Source organism: Marmota marmota, unplaced genomic scaffold (genome assembly GCF_001458135.2).
Source record: "Marmota marmota marmota unplaced genomic scaffold, marMar, whole genome shotgun sequence".
Lineage (NCBI taxonomy): Eukaryota > Metazoa > Chordata > Mammalia > Rodentia > Sciuridae > Marmota > Marmota marmota.
In genome coordinates, this window is record NW_025999842.1 from 11,848,067 (window position 1) to 11,875,360 (window position 27,294).

A 27,294-nucleotide genomic window follows, 5' to 3' on the forward strand; every position below is an offset into this window, starting at 1 on the left:
AAAAAATATATATATATATATATATATATATATATATATATAATCTTGAAACTTTTTCCACATGAAATATAGAAACAACTACTTTCAGAATTTTCTGGGTACCTCAATATAAAACCAAGACAAGAGGCTGCCACATGTACAGTGAAAAAATTATTCTTTCTGAAGTACCTTAAATTTGTTCAACAACTACATTTTTTAATAAATTAAGGATCAACCATACACTAAACAATCTACTTTGGAAAGTTATTTTCTATCCTTTTAATCAAGAGGCCAAGTCATTTTTATATATACAGACTGATAATTTCTCTGGGGCAGAGTATGAAATATTTGTAAATTCCTTTCTGTAATTTTTCTTTCTTTTTTTTCTTTTTCTTTTCTTTCTTTCTTTCTTTTTTCTTTTTTTTTCTTTTTTTTTTGTGGTACTGGGGATTGAATCTCCAGGGCCTTGTTAGTATAAAGCATGTGTTCTACCAATCAACTATACCCCGATCCCTGTAATTTTTTAATCTTAAAATTTCCCCCTATTCTCTAATGGGCTACATACACTACACTGCATGTTATCAGAGCAAAAGACATTTTAAATTTAGTGTTCTTTTCTCAATATATGGTGAGATAAAACTCTTAATTTGTAAACTTAAAAATAAGTTGTAAGTAATGGAAATTATGGCTAACCTATTTACAGGAACAGATTATAAACCAAAATTTACAGAACCACTATGGAATATGAATCTGCACAATAAATAGCCAAAAAACATACCTAAAACCAAACCAAAACAAATACCCACAAAACAACTTGTTATAAGGATGAAACATTATTATACTGATAGATTTTCATGCTAAGTAGTAGGCTACAATGTAGTACTGCAATGATGTCACAATCTTATTTGGGGTACAGGTGCTGCCAGATGATACATCTTTCAGACACATAGAAATTTTACAGTCTAATAGACTAAGTTTTGTTTTCCTAAACAATTAATGGTAACTATTACTTTTCTATATGAACAAATATTTTGGCTCTCCTTATTACAGTAACACTGTTCCTTTTTAACATTATAGAAAGTTATTAAATACGTATTTTTTTAAAAAAATGCCAAATAATATCCATTCTGTGTATGAACCAGAAGATATAATTTAATTTTGTGTAATTCGATACTTGTTTGTCCACAAACAGCTCCACTCAAGTAAAAGCTACATAGCATTTTTTCTTTCTCTGGGGTGGCTAAAAAACAAAGAAACAAAATCTTAGCAAAAATAAAAGAAATAAACTATAGCCAGAATCAGATTACTTAATGCAAATTTTATGGGCATTCATACTTTCTAACATATAAACCAGATAGCTTGAGTTCAACTTCTCTCATTTAAAAGATAATTTAAATGTTTTTATATAGAAAATTAGTAATAGCCAGGCGCAGTGGCGCATGCCTGTAAACCCAGCAACTCAGGAGGCTGAGGCCCTAAGCAACTCAGGAAGAACTTGTCTCTAAATAAAATACAAAAACGGGCTGAGAATGTGGCTCAGTGCTTAAGCAACCCTGGGTTCAATCCCTGGTACCAAAAAGAAAAAAAAAAGAAAAAGAAAATTAGTATGTAAGGTCTGAACTACTCTTTTAGAACCTGAAAGTAAACATAAGCACCCTTTATTTTTAGTTCTTAGTATCAGATTTCTCTACCCAGTTATTTGCATTTTTTAAAGACATGCTCTTTGAAACTTTTAGCTGTTAATTTTTAATCGCTAGACAAAAGCACAGTTGATTATCATTTTTCCCAGCACTTCTATAAAGTATCTGTGAACACTGACTTAACACTGAATCACTACTTTTACAGAAAATATAGGGTTAAGGTTCCCTGATGTGTCTTATCACAAAATTTATAAACTAATCGATAAACAACTTAAACAACTTTCTGTGCTAAGTTTGCTTATTTAAAGAACCTTATTAACACGTAACACTGATTTACTAAAATTGAACTCTTAACTGTGAATCATGTCCAAATGAATGCTATCTAACACATGCATTTTCAGGTATTGTCTTACAAATTCACAGCCTTCTTGTCCCTAGGCATCATTAAAATTGGAAACCATTTTTAATAGCAAAAATCACCAATAAAATCATCTAAGTGGGGAAAATGTGGCTCTTAATAGATAACAAAATGGAGACCCATTTATATCATTTGTCAAACGAGAAGGTAGAAAATCAAGAATCAATAAATGGGATGGATTCAAACTAAAAAGTTTCTTCTCAACAAAAGAAACAATCTGTGAGGTGAACAGAGAGCCTACATCTTGGGAACAAATTTTTACCCCTCACACATCAGATAGAGCACGAATCTCTAGGGTATATAAAGAACTCAAAAAGCTAAACACCAAAAAAACAAATAACCTAATCGACAAATGGGACAAGGACTTGAACAGACACTTCTCAGAAAAGGATAATACAATGAATCAACAAATATATGAAAAAAGTTCACCATCTCTAGCAATTAGGGAAATGTAAATCAAAACAACTCTTAAGATTTCATCTCACTCCTGTCAGAATGGCAGCTATTATGAAAACAAACAACAATATAAGTGTTGGCGAGGATGTGGGGAAAAAGGTACACTCATACATTGCTGGTGGGACTGTAAATTGGTGCAGCCAATAGAAAAGCAGTATAGATTCCTTGGAATATTGGAAATGGAACCACCATTTGACCCAGCTATCCCTCTCCTCAGTCTATACCCAAAGGACTTAAAAATAGCATCCTACAGTGACATAGCCACATCAATGTTTATAGCAGCACAATTCACAATAGCTAAACTATGGAACCAACCTAGATTCCCTTCAGTAGATTAATGGATAAAGAAAATGTGGCATGTGTACACAATGGAATTTTACTCAGCAATAAAAGAGAATAAAATCATAGCATTTGCAGGTAAATTGTTGATGGAGTTGGAGAAGAGAATGCTAAGTGAAGTTAGTCAATCCCCCCCAAAACAAATGCCGAATGTTTTCTTTGATATAAGGAGGCTGATTCATAGTGGTGTAGGGAGGGGGAGCATGGGAGGAATAGACGAAGTCTAGATAGGGCAGAGGGGTGGGAGGGGAAGGGTGAGGGCAGGGGGTTAGAAATGATGGTGAAATGTGATGGACATCATTATCCAAAGTATATGTATGAAGACACGAATTGGTGTGAATATACTTTGTACACAACTAGAGATATGAAAAATTGTGCTCTATTTGTGTAATATGAATAGTAATGCAACCTGGTGTCATATATAAAAAATTCTTTTAAAAAATGCAAATCTGTATATACTAAGACAAGAGAATAAAGCAAGCATAGAAAACCAAAAAAAAAAAAAAAAAAAAGAAGGTGGAACTTCATCTAGTTTCAACTTACACTAGGAAGTATGTTGGGTGACTTAAAATGTGCACTGCTATACACATGGTATGTGAATAACAGAAACAGCACCCACCACAAGTGCTCATCTGGGGGTTACAAGTGAAGTGTAGTAACTAGGCAATTTTGTAATTATGGAATCTATGAACAATGAGGATTAGCTACACATGTGCTTGAATATGCATGAAAGATGCCAGACAATTTAAATTTTGCCATAAAATTGGGATCTAAGGCTATATTTTTAAAAGCCTTTTCAGACTTCTGTTTGTTCCTAAATTATATACTATGAAGAAATAAAACCATAGATACAGGGAAAATTTATATATACATATTCAATTCACATGGAGTAAGATAAATTATCAGTCATATCTTGTTTCTGTCATTGTACCTTCAAAAACTTCAGGTGCCATCCAAGCAGCACTTCCCTTGTTATTGGTCATGTGTGTCTGAATGTCACAGGCTGTACCAAAATCACAGATTTTTAGAACTGTCCCCCCTGCAACCAGCAGCAAGCTGTTTAAAAACAAAACAAAACAAAAAAACACAAAAAGTTATAAGACCAATATTTGATTCTACAATAAAAGAAGTGACATTTGTGAGGGTAAAAGGAGTTAAACAAAATAAATGTTATCATTAAACTTCTGTGAAATGTTATCTGGTCACTTTAAGAGCCAAAGAGTTCAGAGGAATATCAGTAAAAATTAACTGACCATAATCTAATGCTATCTTAGGGAGACTAACACACTCACATTTTGATGTCCTCATTTCTAGCTCCATAATCTGTCCTGACCACAATATTCCCTGGCCAAAATAAAGCAAGGGGTTTATAAAACTTCCAGCAGCTCAACATTATGGTATCTGGAAGTAGAAGTCCAATCATAATATGTATTATTATTTGAAACATAATGACATCATATAATTAAAGTAAAATATACCAATACAAGAAAAAATAGTCTTTTAAATGTTTTCATTTTGAAGATATTTCTAAAAATGTTCAAACTACTTTTTTTTTTTTTGTCTAGAATATGTATGTGTGGGAAAACATGTAGATACAAATCTACTATGGTTAAAATAACCTACTGAAAGGTTTCCAGAAAATTTTCAGAACTTAAGATTCTCTAGGTGATATTATTACCCAATTATAATTATGAAGAGGCACTTAGGTATTGCTTTGGATGACAAATAAATAGAGATGGGTAATATAATTTATAAAAATCATACTATATTTATATTCAACAGTCATTAGAATATGGGAACTAATTTTAATTATAAATTTCATAAACTTTGTATATATAATTTTATACTTAAGTTCTAATTGGAGAGATTTAGAATCATTTTTTTCATTTCATTGTGACTAAGATAGCCATCTCTATAACACCAAAAATACTCCCATGATAATTCAAATGGAAAAAAAAAATGCTTAATTCAATTTACCTCTATACTCAATTCAACAACAAAAAAACCTCCCCAACTTATTGTTCTTGTTAGAATTCTTATTACCCTTTACTCAAGGCAATACAAATACTCTGTAACTGGTTTCCTTATTTCATCCTGGTAAAAATCTATATATCCAAGTAATTTTTACAAATGACATTTATAATTTGTACTCCTTTTCTCATAAGTCTTCAATAATCTACCAACCCTGAACATGACATTCAAGGCTCAATGAAATCTGAATTTAAATCTTGTGGGCTTACTGTCACAAAGTTAAGACTGAAAGCACATTGTAGTTTCTGAGGTACATGTGAACGAACTTGCAAAGGATAAATAAAATAAAAGAGGGACACAGTTCAACGTGACACTATGTAAAACTCCTCACCAAATCATCAAGGGTCCCTTCTTTATGTGCTACTCTGGGAACTGTTCTTAATCAGAGAAGCTGTTGGTTTTCCACTGACAATAAGACTTAGCAGGTGTGTGTACATTCAATTGTATATGAAAGCGTAGCCATTCCACAAAATTCCCTTTCCCTAGTACATTATAGGAAATCAATTCTAATTCTAAAGTCTGACTAGTATACTGGGTGCCCCAAAGATGATTTGTAATACTATAGGATGAATCAACTAAAGAGATGCTGAAGGGAAATGAAGGACCCAGACCTAACTTCTTGTAAATATTAGTGGCATTTACTAGCAAAAGAAGAATCCTTTGGATTTTATTAGGATATTTCTGGGCAGTCATGCCAGGCTTATGAAGTAAAATCTAAAATTTATGGGATATATTGTTGAAGGATATTAGGGTCACTGGTTAAACTATTTGATTAATGCAATATAAAAGATGTTAGAAAATGTAAATAACTTCCTTGTGTAAGATATTTCTTTATATATATTATTCAGTAACCAGTCATTTGTTCCAAAACCAAAACACATCCTAATAGAGATGAAAAAGGACACTGTTGGGTGTTGCATCTGATGGTTTTGGCTCCTTCAGGAAAAAAAAATATTTTGTGCCTCATGCTTACCTAAACCCTTTGAATCATTAGTCATGTATTACTGTGAGAGCTATGATTCTCAAAAGCCTGTTTTAAGCATTCAACTCTGTGTTAATAGAATGGGGGTGGGGGGAGGACTAAATATCAGTAAGGAAAAAAGGGGCTAAGTGATTTCTTTTTCACCGATCAAGACAGATAACTAAGACATGGGAGACACATGAAAAAATAAAAATGTCATGAATTTAGAGCGTAAACATTATTTTACCAGGGATATGGGAAAACAGAATTCATTTTAAGTGTGGAAGTAGAAGGCACACTTGCACCAACAACAATTTCAAGATTTAGAACTATGTAGAGTACATCAGATTAAACATGAGAGTGATGAATTATAACAGAAGGGATGCTTTAATGTTTTAAGCCAGTATCAAGAAAATGAAATAAATGAAGACTATACTGTTACAATGTGACTGATTTCCTAAGAGAAATTTCATGTGGAGGGAAGAAGATATGTGGAGATGCTCTTAGTCTTTCATAGGTGAGTACAGAAGGAAAAAAACTTAAGACAAAAAAATAATAATACATTTCATGTATATTTTCTTTAATTGAATATCTAGACAAATGAAAAAATCCAAAAGTTTTAGCCTTTTAAAGTTATTTAAGGAATTTTATTCAAATTCTTTCAAAATCCCAGGATTCTTGATATGGAAAAATATGGAATAATTTTAATTTCTACCCAGATGCCAGAAATTCCTTTTGCATTCCTCTGAAAGGACAAGTAATACCACTGTAAATTTTTGTGAAATGTCTACTGTGTGTGAACACTGTGCTCATTGTTAGGAATACAGAGGAACAATATGTCAAATTTGTCTTTGCTCTTGAAATATGTCTAGGAGTAATATTATATACTGCATACACAAAATGAGATCAATAGGCTAACAGACTCTAGAAGTCTGATAATCTAAGGCAGGAGTTATTAAAGATAAAAATCTCCCCAAAGACAACATTCTAAAATATAACCTTAGATAAATGACTAAATGATGAAGAAATGAGTAAATATTCTTGACTCTGCTAAAAGGGAAGAGAAAAAAGAAACTCATGGTCAACAACTACCTTGAATTAGGGAATAGGCAAAGAGTGGAGAGAGACAGGGAGGGAAGTGTTACATTATTAGAACTTACTTTGGAGGTTTCAGGTCCCTGTGAATTAGAGCTTTGGGTTGCATGCTGTGAAGATAAGCCACTCCTTGGGAACACTGTAAACACCAACTCATTGCATGGGCGGCAGTGTAATATGGCAATGGTTCAGCACCATGAAGCACTGCAAAACAAAGGCACAAACTAAAAAGAACTTTATTGCATATAACCAAAGACACAATGTGAATGCAAGCTCTTTCAGAACACATGATCAGGTATTTTTCTACACCTGTTCCTATTATTAGTCCTGCTCTCAATTTTCTTCTAAATAAAAAAGATGGAAATATGTAATAATTTTGAGTGGATAACAGCCATAAATACCTAACATTTAATAGGATTTCAATTTAATGTTATTTGTACATCCAAATTAATATACATTACATACTTTTTCAAATTAATAGTCACACAGAAATGTAAATGACAAGCAGTGTTAGTCACACTACAATAAAATAGATGCACAGAAATAGTACAAAACTAAGATGGGCATATCAAGATATTTATAATTATACTGTCTATAATAACTAAAAACCAGTACTTCAACCAAATAAAACAATGAAGTTCTAGATAACCCATTAACAATGAAGGAAACATAGAGTAAATATAAAGTACAAATTTATATAAAATGTTAATTTAAAAATCAATGTAACTGTTTTATAAGTATAATCAATTTGAAAATTGGTAGACTTAGAATTCTAAATCTCACATGCTAATGTAGCATCTTATCTTTTCATTTTTAATCTTTAAGAGTTTTTTAAAATGACTTACTTTTGGAACTGTGATGGTAAACTGTGAAGAACATTAAATAACTTACAGTTTGTATTACAAGTTTTCAAATTATTTTAATCTACCAGATAAAGACAGGTCTAATGACACTCACCATTATATAAAGAGCCTCCTTCAGCATATTCCATCACAAGACACACCTAAAGGAAACATGCCAAAAGAATTAACTGGATTTATATAGCATCTTAGAGCCCTGGAAAACTAAATTCAACCTCTTGATTTTATAGGTACATTAAAAATTATTATTTTGGTCTTTATCATGTGTGCTAAACTAAGAAATGAAGGGGTGATATCTATGACTTAAACACTTTGTCTTCTATGTGTACTCTAAGAGTGGAGATGAATATGAAAATATAATCACAAAATATTTTGGTGACTTTCTCTAGTACTAATAAGTAGATGAGGTTAATAGATAAGGCCACCTAAAACAACTCCTCTAATATACTGTTTCACTAAAAGACTAGAAACATATCAAATACACAAAGTACAACTGTTTTTTTCAGAAATATACCTAAGAGAGTAGATCAAAATAATTTCATGTACTACATATTTGCATACATCTGTCATGTCATTTCTTCTAGACAAGATGACAATGAAAAAGTGACAAACTTACTGGATTCAAGCAAGCTCCATACAACTTTACAATATTAGGATGGTTCACACGGGATAACTGCCGAAGCTATAACAAATTAAGAATATTTTTAAAAAGTGATAGTTTTTGAGGTGTTAATTTCACAACATTATTAAATGTGATGGTCATACAAACTATTTGTTTAAACCATTCAACAATTACTATTTACCATGTAGCAAGCTCTGTGGTCTCAGGCACTGAAAATACCAAGTGCCGACCTAGAATGGCACAGAATAGTTTGGCACTCCAGTAGTTTAGCTGGGAAGACAGGCAGATAAACAAATACTTGTAAACAATGTGCAGAGTGCTATAACAAGAGTTATGAAGAATGCATGAGCACACAGAAGAAACAAATCCTGCCAAGAAATGTTAGGACATCATCTCAGAGACGGCAGTGAGCCGAGTTATCCAAGCCAGAGGCCACTCTACTTTTGTCATCCCTGTCTTTGCAGCCACTGCTGATCTTAGAGTCTACCTACTCCCATGTGGCCCAGTTTTATTTGATATTATATAATCATCACAACACTGCAAGGAAGGTAATATCCTTTCTGTTTTAAAGACAAGACCTTAAAGTGAAGGCCTAGAAATCCTACAGATTGAACTTTGGTCTATCTGACTTATAATGTGTACTCTTTCTGTACATTTGTCTCCAGTTCCACCATTTATCTCTTAAAATAATCCCCTCCTATCCATTCTCACTCTCTTAGTAATTCCAACCTGAATTGCTCCAGTAATTACTCTAGCTACCTCCTAGCCAGTTTCCCTACTTCCAGTTTTAATCTTCAACGATCCAATAATTCACACTGATGTTTATGAGGGTTTGGCTGTACTCATTTCTTTTGTTCCACATCTAAACTTCTATAAATCCATCAAGTCCCAAGTTTTCAATTCTGTGAATATTTTAGGGAAGTTGTCACATGTGCATTAAGGTAGGTTGAAAATCATAACCTAGAGCATACATGTGTGTATATATACATACATATATATACTCTTAATATTATAGTTACCATATTTAATATCATTATAATATATATTATTACTATATTTAAGTTTCTATAGGTGTTTCACATCTAGGAAGATGGGACAAAATGGGTTAATGTATCCTTTCCACAAAACTGCTTCTTGGTCTCTTCTCCATTTGCCTTTCTATTCTGCCTTTAACCTTTTGCACTATTACCTACATTATGCTCCGGCTTATATTAAGTCCACTGAAGTCTCTAAATCTTTTTACTATATACTACTAGAAAGCTTTGTCTCTCTACAGTCAACATTTACAGATTTGGGGTCCTAACTGAAAAACTAACATGACTCTTTACTATATTTATCATAAATATGTACTTATATTTTATTCTAGTAAGATTCAGACAGCAGATTATTTAAGCACTTATCCCATTTCCCCCCTAAGATGGTAAAGGCCTTTTTTAAGGTATAAACTCAAAAGGATGGAAAGAATGTGAAATGAGAAAACAGAAGCACACATTTTTGGAAGCTAGAAAGCTAATGACTAGCAATAACAGACATAATAGATCTAAAAGAGCTGAAAACTGCAATTAGAAAAACATTAAGAAAGAATCAACCAGACTGTTTTCATAAAACCTCCAAGAGATTGAGTGGTAGTACCAGATACCTATGCAAATGAGCCAGTAAACGGGGATAGGGAAGAAGTCGTGGAAAATTAGATCCCCAATTTCCTCCCCTAACCTCCAATAGCTCAATGACTATCTCAGGGCATCCAAACAGAAGACTAGAGGCTAATTCTTTAGGGACAGTACAACAAATAGCTTCTGGATTAGGGGACACTAAACACCAAAGTGGGTGTCTCTTGGAAGCAGAAAATTTAGATGGGAGAAGCTATAGGGGATTATAGTTTCTTATTATACAGTCTTAGAGAACAACTGGATTCTTTAAATTACATGTGTGTACAAGTTTATTTAAAAATTTTCCCATGCTATTATGATCTTTTGGACTTTTGATTCCTAGCATTTAACACACATGCATCCCATCCATCTTTGTGACACTGTCATTGCAACAGTATATGATGACTGTATCTAACTATAAACAAAAAATTGGGACTAAGGTAAGGCTGAGTCTAGATTCCTAGAGCACACTATTAAAGATCATCTTCCTTTAATAATTAAACCAATCATCAGTGTTTCTCATTTCACCCAGTCAATTATAAATCACTTCATCATATCACAATTAAATTCTAATTTCTTTAAAATTAAAGGCATGTGGTGGTACATGCCTATAATCCCAGCGACTAGGGAGCCTGAGTCAGGGGAATTGCTAAATATGAGGCCAGCCTAAGCAACTGAGACCCTGTCTCAAAATAAAAATTAAAAAGGGCTGAGGATGTTGAAAAGCACGCTTGGGTTCAATCCCCAAATACTGACAACAAAATGAAACAAAGCTTATTTTTCCATGTTATACATTAAAAGAAAAAAAAGTAAGTATATTTCGAAATTCTGATTAAATGAGAACAGATATAAATTCAGAAGCTTTATAAGGTAAAGGTCACTAATCCATTGGCAAATGAGATTAAAAGTGTAAAGCACTGATTTAATCAAATACTGTGATCTATATACAAAATAATACAAAGTTAATATAATAAGGAATAAATCTAATAATATAATGACCTCATGATTACCAAACTTGCCTTCATCATCCAATCTGTGAAAGAACAGAACTGTAAATTTTCATGCTAAATCAGGAAAAACTAAATTTGAAGTTATTTTTCCTTAAATTAATCTCATTTGAATTTCTAAAAATATTAAGAATGAATGCATAAATTTCTTTTAATTTTCAATAATGAGAAAATATTTTTTTTCTATTTCAAAATTAAAATAACATGCCTTAAAATAGATGAGATACTATTTTAATTCAGGGATGAATTCATTTAAATTTTAAGTTTATCCCTAATTGAAAATCAGAATTAAAAGTGTGAATGAAAAAATATTTCTATGGTACTACCTTTGGTTCAACCAAATTGATGTTCATGTATACAGAGAAATGACAATTGAAAAACGATGCCTTTGATAATATTAAATTCACAGAGTATCTCAGGTGAAGGATTACACAACAGAAATAAAATCTCAACTTACCTCTACAATAAAAGCTTTCCTCTCAGATTCACTTTCTATTTGTTTAATAGCAACATCTTTCGCTCTCCACTTAGCTTTGCAAACTACTCCAAATGCTCCTCTTCCAACAACCTAAATGAAAAGAAAAACCCAAAAGAATCAGAAGCAAATAGATTCAGTTCAAATAAACACTGGAGACAATCAAATCTGATTAAGAAAATTTTAGAAATCATCCATATCTGGATTTGCCACTGGGTAAGAAGTGATTTTGATTAAAGTAAAGAGATAATAAAATGTACTGTTTCAATCTGTAAAATAGATTGTACTGTTTCAATGGTCTAGACACCCCTTCATTTTCAAATAAAATCAAAAGCAACAAACCAAAACATTATTTGAAGGCATAAACAATGTAAAGCATTCTATTAATTATAGAAAAAAATTGAAATAGGCAAGATGAATGAACAGAAGATGGTTCCGAAAAATAAAAAGCAGAAACATAATAATTATAATAAATGTTGTAAGCTATTGTATTTAAAAGCAAAAAATAGCTTTGAGTAATTAAGTAAGGATAATGAATAAAAGAAAGGATAAAAAATATAATTAAAGATGCAATATTGAAAGATGGACAAAATGCAGTATTACCTATACAATAGAATATTATTCATCAGGAAAGAAACAAACTACTGATACATACAACACCACAGATGAACCTCAAAAATACCATACTACTAAAAAAAAAAAAATACTAAGGGCTGGGGTTGTGGCTCAGTGGTAGAGCACTCGCCTAGCATATGCAAGGCCCTGGGTTCGATCCTCAGCACCACATAAAAATAAATAAGTAAAGTGTCCAACTACAACTAAAAAATAAGTATTAAAAAAATTATACTAAGTGAAAAAAGCCAGTCCACATATCAGATTCCATTTGTATGCAATGCCCAGGAAAGAAAAATTTATAGTGTTATAAAGTAGATCAGTAGTTGCTTAGTTCTGAAGGTGAAAACTGGAATTAATGTAGCAAGTATCCTGCAAAGATGATGAAATATTATAACTGATTTACTGTAATGGTGACCAACTGGGTAAATTTGCAAGTCACTGAACTGTAACATTTCAAGAGGGTGAATTTTATAATATGTAAAATATATCTCATTTTTAAAAATTAAAAATGATCAGCTGTGTATCGTATCACTGTCTGAAACTAACAGATATCACATGGGTCCATCACTTTGTCAAATTGTTTTATTTTTATTTGAAATTTTCCATACTATAAAAATAACAATGGAATAAAACAAAATAAAAATTAGCTTTTATACCTGTTAGAACAACTCTCTATATAGCATATATTTTCTATGTAGACAGTGAGCTCCATGCTTTACATACATCACCTTATTTACACATCCATAGAAGGCAAGTACTAATGCTATCCTCATTTTACAGAAATTAGATTTAAATTAAATTTATAGATTTTATAATAAGTTAGATTTATAGATTTAAAGAAGTAAATTGACTTCCCAAGGATATGCAGCAAACAAATGGTACAGTGCAGTTTAATGCCAGGCAGTCTAATACTAGAATGGTAGCAATCCTAATTTGTAACACACATAATGTCCTCCATATGCCAGACAGCAGTTATGTCTTCTCTTGGAGGAATTTTCACTTTAGGGAAACTTACATAAAACTCTTCTATAACAAAGCTGACTATAGCTAGGATGATCAGATGATTTATTATCTACATAGGGACACTTTGTAGGGGGCATTAATAATGACTATACCAGACAAGGAATAGTTGAACATGCCTGTAATACCAGTCACTCCTTGATTGGCTGAGGCAGAAGGATATCAAGTATGAAGCCCGCTTCAGCTTTAGTGAGACCCTATCACAAAATAAAAAATAAAAAAGGACAGGGGATGTAGCTTAGAGGTCGAGTACCCCTGGGTTTAATTCCTGTACAGAATATAACAACAACAACAACTATTCCAGGACAGTAATTGTAATCGGGAATGTATGGACACTCTCAAATTATACTTCATAAATCATTTATGTATAAAGCCACCCAAATGGTCAACCTCTGCTGAATGTTTACCTCGTGCCAGATATTCTTCTACGTGCTTCATGCACTAACATGTTTCATTCTGCTTCATTTTAAAGGTAAGAAAATCAGGTCACATGATTACAAGATCAGATAGTCACACAGTATTCAGAGAAGTCAGGATCTGAAGCATAGAGCATATATTTTTCAACATGCTCTATATGCAACTTTGCCTTAAGGAAACAAGGATGCCTCTAGGCAAAATTGCAAATTAGGCCAATATTTCTGGTGGCCAGTCCTTCCTTTGGTAACTTTCTCTTTTATGCTTCGTAACTCTGGACCTCAGGGTCCTCCAGCTGCTTAGGCACTTGGTCTCTTCCAAACCTCTAGTAAGAGAAAGAAACTAACATGAATCATTTGCATATCATCTAGTTACTTTACTATGAATGGGTAGTGGTTACCAGGCACCATTAAAATAATGAAAAGAGCATGCCCAGGGGCTGGGGTTGTAGTGCCTGCCTAGCACATATGAGGCACTGGGTTTGATCCTCAGAACCACATAAAAAGAAATAAATAAAATATTTGGGGTTGGGGTTGCGGCTCAAATGTAGAGGGCTTGCCTAACATGTGTGAGGCACAGGGTTTGATCCTCAGCACCACATAAAAATAAATAAAATAAAAGTATTGTGTCCATCTACAACTAAAAATATTAAAAAACAAAAAAAAAAAAGAGGATGCCCAGGCTCTAGAACCTAATAGCCTTGAATTTGCACGTAGTCTCTATTTATTAGGTCTTAATACTGGGCAAGTTAATGTCCTTGAGCTTCTGTTTTTCTTAACAGTAAAACAGAGATGCTTACAATTTTCTCAGTAAATAACGATAGGGTCCACAAATGAAAATTAGGCATTTGTATAATTACTACAAAAGAACAGTAAGTGCTTAGGGTTGGGTGTGAATCAGTGAACAGAGCTGTAGTACTCAAATTTTCTCTCACAGTAAATTAATATGGATAGTAAACAGGGCCTAAAAGTTTTTCAACTTTATGGCCACATCAGACTAAGAAGCTATGCACAGAAACCAGTCTAACTATAAACTAATGATTATAAAGTAATTTAATGTATTCTTCAACCATATATTACAATATATCAAAGCAACTGGTACTTAGTAGGACTCCCTTTCATTTTTCTATTCTGAGGAATGTTCACACAGGGATTTCAAACATCACCTCTATCTGTGGATCATGCATCCCCTTCTCAAAAAAATTGTGTAGGGTATATATGACCAGTTGTGATCCACAAGTGCCACCTAGTGATGAGATGATATCTAACTCCGAGCTTTCAACTTAAAATTATGGGAACAAACAGTGGGCAAATGAGGACATAATAAATTTTTCCCTTTTGCTCAAGAAAGCAATTTTCCAGAACACCCTGAAATATAAAACAGGCACATTCATGATGAGAGCCTATGGCTTCAAGAAAACTCCGTTCTCATTATAGTTTTAAGATATTTTATAAGCAGAATGAAATAATAGGATCTAAAGGCAAGATGTCCAAGGCTGTACACATACATAGATATGACAGAAATAACTGCAATGAATTAAAAGGAGTACGGCTATAAGCACAAAGTCAATGCTTGAGAATTAAATTTCTATGTATCAAAAATGACTTCTTTCCCCCCAACAGTATAAATATAGATATATTTGGGGTAAAAAGAAAAAGAATTTGTAAACAAGAGACCACTATCTTCATGGGATAAAAGGAAGGTACAGAAAAATTCAAGACTAAACAACAGTAGTATTTCTTTTTAAAATACTTAACAGCTGAAGAGAACCAAAACTCAGAGTCCATGATGGAGGTTAAAGACTTCACCCCCAATCTGACCTGTTCCAGAAAAGGCTTAGGAATTCAAAGGCAGAAAAAACTTATATTGGCCTCACCTACTCCTCACTTAGACCCCCAATAGGAGGCAGCCTCACAGAATGTCTTGCAAACAAGAGAAGACACAAATGAGTAAGAATAGTGGCAAAAGAGATAAGACAGAGGGAGGCTATATCCCAAGCTCCCCTGGCCCCAGAACATGGAAGTGATCAGGAAAAACTGACAAAAGAGGTAACTGACAAAAAAGGTAACTGACAAAGAGTCTTCTGACAATGGGAAGGAAGCTATTATAGGGCAGAGTGTTAGGACTTACATCAGAGGCTGTTGAATGAAAGACTGCTCAAAAAAAGGGGGGCTTAATGCAGAGAACAGGCTGAGTTCCTGAGGATCAATGAAAGTCAAGTAAAAGGCCTAGTTAGCAAGCAGGGAGAAATGGGCGACAGCTACCTGAAAATGAGGCTTTATGAAAAGAGAATAAATGAACTTCATTTCTTTACTCCTTATACCAACAACTCTTGAGGGCCTACTATATTCAGCTACTGTTTGGTATACCAGAAATACAGAAGTAAAGACAAAGGCCTTGATCTACTGTGAAATATAATTCCTAATATATGGGGCCAGTGGAGGAGAAAGAACAATTAAAACATAAAAGGATGAATAAAAACATAAAGCCAGACTGTTTTTAAAAAGACACACAGACAATAAAAAAAAAAAAAACGCAAGGACATTATGACAAAAACTGGTGACAGCTTCTGATTGGGAAGAATAGGAGCCCATCTGAGGTTATTAACCTGATATTTGAATGACAAAGGGAATCAACCAACATGAGGGAGAAGAAACAATTAATATAAAGTCCCTAAGAGAAAATAGCCTCCTTATTCATAATATTTGAATTCTATCTATGGTCTAGGCACTATTCTGGATTATAGATACAAAGCAGCAAACAAACGAAACTGAAATCCTTACTCTTGCTGTTTATATTCTTAGGAAGAGAAACTGATAGATAGGAAGAAAAGTATACAAAATTTCAGAAAGTAAGTGTGCTAGGAAAAAGAGTAACATAATTGTATATGTGTTTACATGTATGTATGCACTTCCCCATCAACCTAATTTTAGATAGGCCTCACTGAAGAAAGGTGACATTTTACTAATGACCTAGAAAAATACTTAGAGTGTTTAGTGTGGTTGGTGCCTAGCAGGGAAAGAGAAAAGTGATTTAAGACAAGGCTGGAGGGATAGGCAGAGGCTAGATCCTAAGTGGCCTATATACTACAAAAAGCAGTTTGGATTTCAGTCTACGTGTAAGTGGGACGCAGTGGAGAAATTTAAGGGAGGAGAGGTGATAGGATTTCCATTAAAAAAAAATCATTTTAGCTCTTATGTGAAGAATACATTACAGGGAAGAGAGAATATATAAGAGATGTGTTAGGAACCTATTACAGCAGCCTAAATAAGAGATAGCAGCCTTGAAGGAAAAGAGTGATGGGGGGCTGGGATTCTGGCTCAGAGGGACAGTGTTTGCCTCGCATTCTTGAGGCACTGGGTTCGATCCTCAGCACCACATAAAAATTCAAAAAAAAATAATAAAGATATTATGTCCACCTATAACTAAATAATAATAATAATAAAAAGAGTGATGGCAGTGCAGAAACCTGAGGATACCAAGTTAACAGGGCTTGCTGATGGTCTGCATGCAGGCAGGATAGGTAGATAGGAAAAGAGATGAATCAAGAATAATGTCCAGATTTCTTTAAGAAGAATGAAAAGCAAGTTTTTAAAAAATAACTCAATTTAGTCTTAATCATAAAATTTAAGATACCAACTAGAGATCCAAATAGAAGTTTAAAGTAAGAAGGTAAAAACATGAGTCAGGCGTCTGTGAAGAAGTACGGGAAAAATACAAATGTGGGAGTCATCAGCATATGGAGGGTATTTCTTGTCAATTTCTCATGAAGCCAATTAGATGAGATTAAAAAAAAAAATCCCAAAGCAAAAAACAAACCAACATTTAGATATTGTAATCTGAGAACTATGTTACTTTGAAGCATTTCGACTTCTTGGGGGATGGGGGTAGGTACCAGGGATTAAACTCAGGGGCATTCAACCACTGTCACAAGCCAGCCCTATTTTGCATTTTACTTAGAGAAGGGGTCTCTCTGAGTTGCTTAGCACCTCGCTGTTCTCCTGCCTCAGACTCCCCAACTGCTGATTACAAGCTTGTGCCACCGCACCTGCCAGCATTTCAACTTTGAGAATACAACACTGGGAACTAGCAAATACTAAGAAGGAACAGTTAGTCAGATGGCAAAGCATAAGACTGTCACAGAAACCAAGAAGAAAAAAAAATGTTTTCAGAATAAAGCAGCTATAAGAATAATGAAAGCATTAAGCCAGTGGCCCTCAAAGGGCAGTTTTTGGTTCAAAAGCATTAGCATCACCTGGAAATTTGTAAGAAATGTAAATTACCAGGCTCCTACTCAGAATTAGTTAGTCTAAAGGTAGGGCTCAACAGTGTGTTTTCCCAAGCCCTCCAGGTAATTATGATGTTTGGTAAACCACGCATTAGGCTACAACATCAACAGCATAATACAATATTCCAGTGGAAGCCCTCACATAGACCAAAGAGTCCTCCTTCTCTTGCTGTATTATTTACATAAGTTTTCTTAAGTGCCGAGACATCATGCTGGGCAGTAAAAAGGGAAAAGAAGGGCCCCACACGCCTATAATCCCAGCAACTTGGGAGGATGAGGCAGGAGGGTCCCAAGCTAGAACCCAGTCATGGCAACTTAGAGAGGCCCTAAGCAACAAAGCAAGATCCTGTCTCTAATAAAATATAAAAAAGGGCTGGGGATGTGGCTCAGTGGGTTCAAGCATCCCTGGGGTTCAATCCCTGATACGAAAAAAAAAAAAAAAAAGGAAAATATTTATGACTGAAGAACGAACTCTTAAGTAACTAAACAAACCTTGATTGCACCATATAGCACTCACAAATGTGACAGAATTTAAGTCTCATCAGAACCCTATGAATATATTAGATTTTTTACTTCCATCTTAGGAGAAAACCAAGGCTCCAAGAATTGAAGTTATCTATTCAATATCACAGAATCAGTAAACCACAATCAGTTTTCAGATATGTCTCATGAAGCCAAAATAATGGAGGCTCCACAAACTTCAGTCCAGTGCCCTATACAAAGGAAGCATTAGAAAAAGCTACTCACAAGTATATTACTACCAAAAACAAGCAACTTTTCAAAAGATTATATTCAAATTAGACTTTTAATAGTTTAGAAAAGGGTTTTTTAAAAACCTCATATTTTTTAAAGGAACAAGCAATTTGGGGTTAAGAGAAGGCGTAAATAACGGGCTTATGGTAATCTCCAAAGATGGCTACCGTCAATTTCTTCTCTCTCTGCAATTTCCCAGTTGAGGAGTTTGTATCTTCTTCCCTTGAATCAAGTCTAGCCAAGGACTACTTTAATCAGTAGTGTGATTGAAGTGATGTTTTACTTTCAAAACCAGGGCTGAGGAGGCCTAGCAGCTTCCATTTCCTTCCTCTTGGAACCCAGCCACGTGATCTAAGAAGCCCAATTGATAAGGATAGGTCACATGGAGAGCAACTGAGTGTATGGTTTAGAATCAAGTGATCTCCAGCAGATATTGGCACCATTCAGCCAGAAAAGAGTGAACCATCTTGGAGGCTCTAGCCTAGTAAATCCCTAGATTACAGTAATATGTGTTAAGATACAACCAAAAGTGTATTCATTTTGATCCAGAAATCGTGCTTCTGTGATTAATTCTAAGCAATAATCAGACAGGTATGAAAGGACTGTTCATGTTAGTTTGCAGTATCAAAAAAAAACAAAATCAGAATCAACCACAATATAATCAACAGAAGATTAATTATGAAATATTTCCATCATAGCATTATTCACTAACTCCTCTTCTTCTGTCCAAATCTTACATGCTGATACTTTCTAGGGCTCAGTCTTTGGTCCTTTTTTTCTCAATGTGCTCTTTAATCTCATGACTTCATACTCTTAAATCTTCTTTCCATCCAAAAGTTTTACCCAAGATGGAGATATATTTAAAAGTGAAAGGCCAAGGTTCTACAGGTATTTCAAGTCTAACATGTCAAATACTGACTTCATTTTCTGTCCCTTTCTTTTAGCATATAGAAGTTCACTTGACTTTGATAAAGTAGATTTACAAATTATAAAATAAACAAACAAACAAAAAAACCCTTTTTGCAGGGAATTGAACTCAGGCACACTTTACCACTAAGCAATATTACCGGCCTTTTTATTTACAGTGGCCCAGTCAGCTCTTGAACTTGTGATCCTACTGCCTCAGCCTGGAACTATAAACCTGTGTCACTGCATCCAGCATATTAGCTTATTTTAATCAAGCCAATCCTCATATTCTGGCATGATTGTATTTGGAAAATATTTATTGTAACTTGAGACATAATTAGACAATATTATGGAACTATAAGTTTTGCTAACTGTTATTACATCTACCATTATTTAAAAATACTGGATCTAGGGCTGGGGATGTGGCTCAAGCGGTAGCGCGCTCGCCTGGCATGCGTGTGGCCCGGGTTCGATCCTCAGCACCACATACAAAACGAAGATGTTGTATCCGCCGATAACTAAAAAATAAATATTAAAAAAAAAAAAAAATACTGGATCTATTTTTGCATGTCTTATACATATTTCATACACATACCCAAAACAGTAAGTGTCTTGCTTTACTACTGGGAAATAACCAAAACCATGGAAATGACTGCTGTAATAGGATTTACTGAAGAAGAAAGTCCACCATTGTCTGTATTCTAGCCCTCTTGGGCTAAGAGCACTCTGTAGATATTGGAAACATTACAAGTGTGTTGATTTTGTTTTTTAAAAATCTATACTTTTAAGAAAAAAAATTAAATACCAATAGCTTGGTAGCATATTTACTTATTACATTGAGAATATAAAATGGTGGAGAATATCAGATTCAGAGAAATTGTCTTGCCTGTATTATGACATGTCATACCAAGAAACATGTAAGGAAATTATATACATTGTTAGAGAAGAAATAGGTCAAAGTTACAAACTGCAGACAGCAATCCAATGTTTTTACTGACATGAGAGATCAAGAGAAGAGAGTAGCAGGGTCACTACTAAGTAAGCATTGGCCAACTGAGACAAACAATGAAAAACATAATATTCAAATTATAAAATACTGAAAAAAGTACATTTTACTTAAAACTAAATTTCTAATTCAAATTCACAAATCAAATATACCTCTGGATTGTATTCATTATCTGAATAATATAATGTATTTCTGAAACATTACCAGTAACAATTATTTTGAATGACTTGTTTTCCCCAAAACTAATTTTATCAAGAGTGTAAAAATGGGGCTGGGGATGTGGCTCAAGCGGTAGCGCACTCGCCTGGCATGCGTGCGGCCCAGGTTCGATCCTCAGCACCACATACCAACAAAGATGTTGTGTCCGCCGAGAACTAAGAAACTAAATATTAAAAAAAATTCTCTCTCTCTCTCTCTCTTAAAAGAAAAAAAAAGAGTGTAAAAATGAAAAATATCTAAGTTTTAAGTATCTTGAATAAATCTACAGACTGAGTTTATTCAGATCACTATTCATTCAAAGTGGTACACCTACAAATAAATATTTCAGATATTCTTGTAAAAAATAGAATAGAGGAGTGCAAAGAGGACGTTGACTATAAAAGTCAATTTAAGAAATATTTCCTTCTAAGTTAAAATATTTTAGATTAATTCTTTTATGATATGCATTCCCCCTCCCTGCCATGGTTTAGTCTTCTTGGTTTTGGATTCATAACTTTAGTCTCATTAAAAATTAAAAAAAAATCAGATTTAAATTTCTTAATAAAAATATAATAGCAATATAAGAGATGGTGTAAGAATGTTTTAATGTAATTACTACTGTAAGGAACAAAAACTAAAATCAGAATTACTTTAAGAAAGCAATTTTTAAAAAACTGACTTCTTCAGGATAAAAGATTACTCCACTCCTTCATGAAATTAGATTTTTTAAAAAGATATCAACTAAACTAAATGGAAAAGGATGTATACCTTTGTGCTTTTAATTTGCTATTAAATAATTCATCTTAATTGCCTCAGTTTGTGTTAAATTTTTAGTTCAGTGACTATAGCTGTCAGTTTGGTTTGGCTCTGTTATATGGACTATGTGAATGGACCCCTGGCTACGTTGTCATGACTTTGGCTAGAAATCTGGAACATGACAGAACAAGCATAGATCATACATTTATTAGTTAGGACTTGGGTCCTCCAACTATTTCAGAACTTCAATATCTATTAATAAACTGGCAGAAGAACTGCCATCTGCTGACAAGACAGATTTGATAACATAAAAGGGATGATTATTCTTTCTTTTGAATTTTCCATGTACTCTTTTAAAGCCTGCCATAAAACTTCTGACCTGTTGAATAGGCCTTTCCTTCAAATAATATGCTCAGGTTACCTTTTAAGCTACACATGTATAACACAAAAATTATCTCTGTAAGCTACCTCTTTACCATAATAACCATTCCAGACTTCTACTGAAATCAGTGTTCACTAAGTTTCACATGGTAGAATTTATTGATTATTTTATATATCCAGCATTAAATAGTGACTAACAAATCTACAGACTCAGCTTATTCAGATCACTGTCATATATATATACATATATATATATATATATATATATATATATATGTATATATATAAACACACACATAATTGAGGGCTTTTTCTAGTTGCTCATACATTTATAATTTAAACCAATAAAATTTACATCATTGTACAAGCTCTTTCTACACTTCCTCTTCCCAGTAAGTTTTAGCTTTTGAAACAAAACTTTCGTGTGTGTTTCTCATAAGACTTAAGAACATGTTTAGTGATTGTAAGTGTCCAATATGCTTGCTCATACACTATACTTGTGATCCACATTCTGGGTCTTTGTTACAAAGCAACCATTGTATATAGGGTTTTAGTATTTCAGTAAAGGTCCACCAATACTTGGCTTATGCATAGCACCTGGCTCTTGACTGCATCTTTTACCTCTGTTAAACACAAGTATAATGGAATATAATAGAATCAACATTGGAATAAGAACCAGATCTCATTTCCAGTGAAAATGCTACCTTAGTCAAATCACACAACACATCTTAACCCTTGTTTTATTATATGTGATATAAGAGATCCCTATAGGCATTTAATTGTCATAATTATGCTGTGATAATTTTATTTACTAATTCAACAAATATTTTACAGAGAACTTTCTAGATTTTAGGCATTGAGGTTACAAATGTGAATTTTGCTAAGAGGGATACACAATTTCTGTTTCTGTAAGTGCCATGAAAAATAACAGATATGAAAAGATCTAGTTGCAGGAGGAGTGTTTCTCTAAGGAAGGGACATTTGAGGTAGGCCTTGAATAGTGAGGAGACAAAGACATTCACTCTGGGCACAGGAACAAATGCAAAGACACTTCTTTGTGAATTTCTCAACCCATGATGATGGTCACTTTATTCAAAACCCTAGTTTAAAACTTGTCTCCACTCAATGGAGGTTTCTGCAATTAACTTTTAAATTATGGTTTATCTGCTCAATTTACACCATGTTCATAGTTTTAAGTTCATGGTTCTGAAAATTTAACTAACAGTTCTGTTTATTCTAGTCTCATACTGAGTCAGATATTTCTAAGAGAATCCTAGGATTCTTCTATTCATGCTCCACAGAACCTCAGTAGTATTGTTCACAGAGAATGCTTGTTAAATGCTGGGGACTAACTACTATAAAGGAAATGAGTATTATGTATTTCTATTCCCAGAGTAAGGTTTCATTATCAAGTACATCAGAAAGAACTAAAGTGACATTGTAAATCCAGTGGAAAGAGCATATGACTCATGAGCAAGAAATCTCAAATTCAATCCTCAGTCCTACCATTTACTTACAGACATGGCCTTTGGCAAATAAAATTTCATGACCACTTGTTAATACCTATAAAATGGGGATTTCATTTGACCCGTCTATCCAAAATTAGTTGGTCACCAACTATATTTCATGGGATATCATAATCACTGTTTTTAAAGAATTTCTAAGCTTACTGTGGAAACAAAGTATAAACACTGGAAACAATGAACGTGTTTTCATTTGAGAACTGGAAGAGATATCAAATGATCTTGTCCAATCCTTTACTTTATAAGAGAAATCACAGGCCCCCAAAATGAGGGAACTTGCCCAAAGTTACAGAAATATATTATGGCAGAATCTATAGCATCAAAATTTTCTAAATGCCCAGTCCAGCAACCTTTCACCATACTACATTGTTTTTATCACTTCTTGCAACCTTATCCTCAATGTACACAGTTCACAATTAATTCTAACACTCTCTACACTCAAATCTAAGATAAAAATGGAACAACTTTAAAAAAAAGTAGGTAAATTCCTGAGGTTGAGAACTTACATAAATTTGATAGAACTGAATTTTAAAAGTGCCCAATATATTACTGAGCCACAATATTAGGAATGCAGTGATTAAAAGCAGCTGATTTAGGAATATTTTTATCTACTAAATGATTATAATTGACCTGTGGTTGGAATTTTTTAGTTTCTAATTATGTTGATATAATGCTGATTCAATTATAGTATTGAGAAATACAGTATATGATTTTAATTTACAAGGTGATACATTTGAACATATATAATACTGAAAGTAATGCAAAACTTTTTGCTTGTTTTTTTTATTTGTTTGTTTTTAGTCATCTGTTTTCCTATTCATAATTTAACCTAGAAGCAGAATCTAAAGTTGAAAAATAGAGTATCCCTGGTGCACCATGGATTATATAACACTTTTAATGTGTGCAAATGAAAAATAGGATAGAAATGATGTCATAGTCTCAACATCAGAAAGATCTGAAATAAATCTGCAATGTGAAAATAAACTGGGTACTAAAAAGTAAAAGAGAACAAAACCAAAAAACTCTAAATAACTACCTAAAAATAGAAAAAAATGTCATCTAAAAACAAAATTCTTCTTCCCAAAATGTCTTAAATACATGAGGCAGTGGTGATGGTTGAAACACAGAACCAAAAAAAGAGTCTTGGAAACAAAAACCTAACCAGAAGTGAAGTGGCTTTTGAGGAAAAGCATCAAATTGATAAATGTCTCTTCAGCACATACTTTCATTAAGCAAGAATATAAAAAGCTTTAGAAAGTAGTGTGCAAAAACTAAGGTTTCAATAAGCCATGAAGTAAGTTTGTAAAATGACTTGGTAAAGCACAAGTTATTAGTAGTCTCCAAGCATAGTAGTTCACCACAGAGTAGACGTAAATGCTTATTTAAAAACTGCAATTCTTGTATTCTGACTCACTGAATTTTTATTCTTAAAAAAGAATGTTAGCCATGAAAGCTGGATCAGCAATCCATTTATGAAAAAGGAATTTAACATAGCCTCAATGAGAGGAAAAAAAGATACCAAAAAATATTTTCTTTTCTTCAAAATACAAGTTGTCTTTTAGTCACACAACCTTACAGCACGTCACTGTTCCTCACTGGAACTGTTTTCTAATATGTGTCAAGCACTGTGTAGGATGATACATATACTGTTTAATCAGATCCGCTATATAGACAAAATATAAATTTTACCCTTATTTTATAGTTAAGGAAGCTACAGTTAAGGTACAAATAAGTTAAGAAACGTGCTCCCAAATCGCACACCATGTATGATATATTGAACCTACCTTTAATGCCCCAAATCTTGCTCTTTTCACCACACTACCTTGTAAGATGAGAATATTCTCAAGGAATACAATGTTCTCTACAGGTATTCTATGTGATAAAAATATGTAATTCAGTAATCCATTATTCTTCCAAAACATGCTCGGGGAATAATGTATTTGTTAATGCTAATTAGCCTACTAATTTTAATCTGCTGCTACTGCAAAGTAACTTTAGATTTTTAAAATAAAGATAACTCAGAGTTCATACTATTTTACTAGGACCAGCCCTATGACACTTGCAATATGAATTAACTTAAAAATAATAAATGGTAACTGCATGAAATTATTTACAAAGTTTTAACAAATTCTAAAGTGTATTTAAATATAGTTACATCTTTTACAGTTTTTTTTTAATATTTATTTTTTAGGTGTAGATGGACACAACACAATGCCTTTATTTTATGTGGTGCTGAGGATTATTTAACCCGGGTCCCGCCCGTGCTAGTCAAAGCGCTCTACTGCTGAGCCACAATCCCAGCCCTAAAAAAAGTTACATTTTAAAAAAACTTTTCTAAACTTTATGATCCTCAGAACCATATACCCCTCTGTGAATTTGAAAAGTGGCAACACATTACAGATACAATGAACTACCTTTTCTAAAATAAATTAGTGCAGAATAAAGAATGGATTCAATTTTTTTTTGGTCTGATGCAAAATTCTGGTTGTCACTATAATCATTAGTTATCTCTTTTAGAATATGCTACCCGAAACACTTTTTCATCATAGACTAGTTTATGTTACTAACGGTAAAGTTCATCAAAATTGGCCTAATTGGAGAAAGAACACTTAATTAATATTATTAGTATTGCCCTATGGTATCGGATAAACTGAGAACCATTTTGGTACTGCGGGGAACGTTTTATTAGACTTGATTATCCACAAATTTAAGAAATATTTATTGAGCATCCCTAAATAGCAGGCACTGGACTAGAAGTCCAACACAACACAATCTTTGGCCCTTAAGAACACCAGGTCTAGCGAAATGAAACTCCACAATGGCCACGGTCTTCGCTGAATTTACAATACTTACAGATGTGAGAAGTGGTGGACCACACTCTCACCAGTTCATTCTCCTATTTAAGGGGAACCAAATCCAGGCACCAGAGTATCAAACTCAAACTTAGTAAGAGTGTCAAAGAAAGGGGGAAAACTACCAACGAGCAGTTAATCTCAGTCCTCATCTCCGAGAGGCTGTGGGGGCTACCGGATGAACCCCTCGAATTAAAGGGATCAGGGAGGCGCCTTTAGAGCCTGGACCCTGCAGAAGCGGGGACAGGCCACGACCTGCACTTCGGTGACCGGCCTCGCTCACCTCTTCCACCTCGATTTCCTTGTAGTCGATCTCTTCAAAGTTAAGAACCTGGGAAGGGGTTTCGATCATCTCACTGGCTGAAGACGAGGAAGAGGAGGAGGCGGCGGAGGCTGTAGACATGATCCCTCGCGGCGCCCGGGAGGGCCGGGGACGGTGCCTCCCGGACAATCCGGGTGAGACCCGTACCCAGCCGCCTCCGGGCCGACCTTCAGCCTGGGGCCGCACAGCCCTGCCACCCCGCGATCCGTGGCGGTGGACTGTGCAGCGGCCACTGCCGTGTCCCGGCTCCGGCTCCGCAGCGTTTTCCGCTGCCGGGCCCCGCCCACCACACTTCCGGTTCCGATACGAAATCGGAAACAGGAGGACTATGAGGGGAGGGGAGTAATTTGTGGCTTGGAAAGAGAAAAGAAGAACTGGTTGAGAGATAGGGTGGACAAGGGTGAGAGGCTAGCTCTTGGACCTGTAGAACAAGTTTCGCGAGACCCTTGTTAAAAAGGGCCTCCGCAACAGGGTGATCCCGCGAGATCTGAGATAGTGACGCAATTAAAGTGCGCGAGCGGAAGTGGAGAGGAGCAGGACGGAAAGTCTTTGTGGTTGGTCTTTTAGGAACCAGCGGGAAAGATGAAACCTCCGATTTTTGTCTGTGCTTAGTGAACTATGTTATCTTTCAACTTCCTCTTCTCTAATTCGCTTGCAGATGTTTTTGTGGCGTATTTTTCAGTTTCGGTCCTAAATGCAGCCGAATCTTTTTTTTTTTTTTTTTAAGA

The 27,294-nt window shown here is 34.2% G+C and overlaps 1 protein-coding gene across 2 annotated transcripts in view; it reads right to left on the reverse strand.

Annotated features, from left to right (window-relative positions):
- Positions 1 to 27,012, reverse strand: part of Map3k7 (mitogen-activated protein kinase kinase kinase 7) — a 64,509-nt gene extending 37,497 nt beyond the window's left edge. The window contains exons 1-6 of one of the 2 annotated variants that reach the window (XM_048810117.1): positions 26,528 to 27,012; positions 11,515 to 11,625; positions 8,396 to 8,461; positions 7,877 to 7,922; positions 6,985 to 7,123; positions 3,762 to 3,888 (exon numbers count right to left, since the gene is read on the reverse strand). In XM_048810117.1, the coding sequence (XP_048666074.1) occupies positions 3,762 to 3,888; positions 6,985 to 7,123; positions 7,877 to 7,922; positions 8,396 to 8,461; positions 11,515 to 11,625; positions 26,528 to 26,647 (609 nt within the window). In that variant the 5' untranslated portion in view covers positions 26,648 to 27,012. The remainder of the gene's footprint in view (positions 1 to 3,761; positions 3,889 to 6,984; positions 7,124 to 7,876; positions 7,923 to 8,395; positions 8,462 to 11,514; positions 11,626 to 26,527) is intronic. The other variant, XM_048810168.1, reaches the window with a different exon arrangement.
- Positions 27,013 to 27,294: the final 282 nt, after the last annotated feature.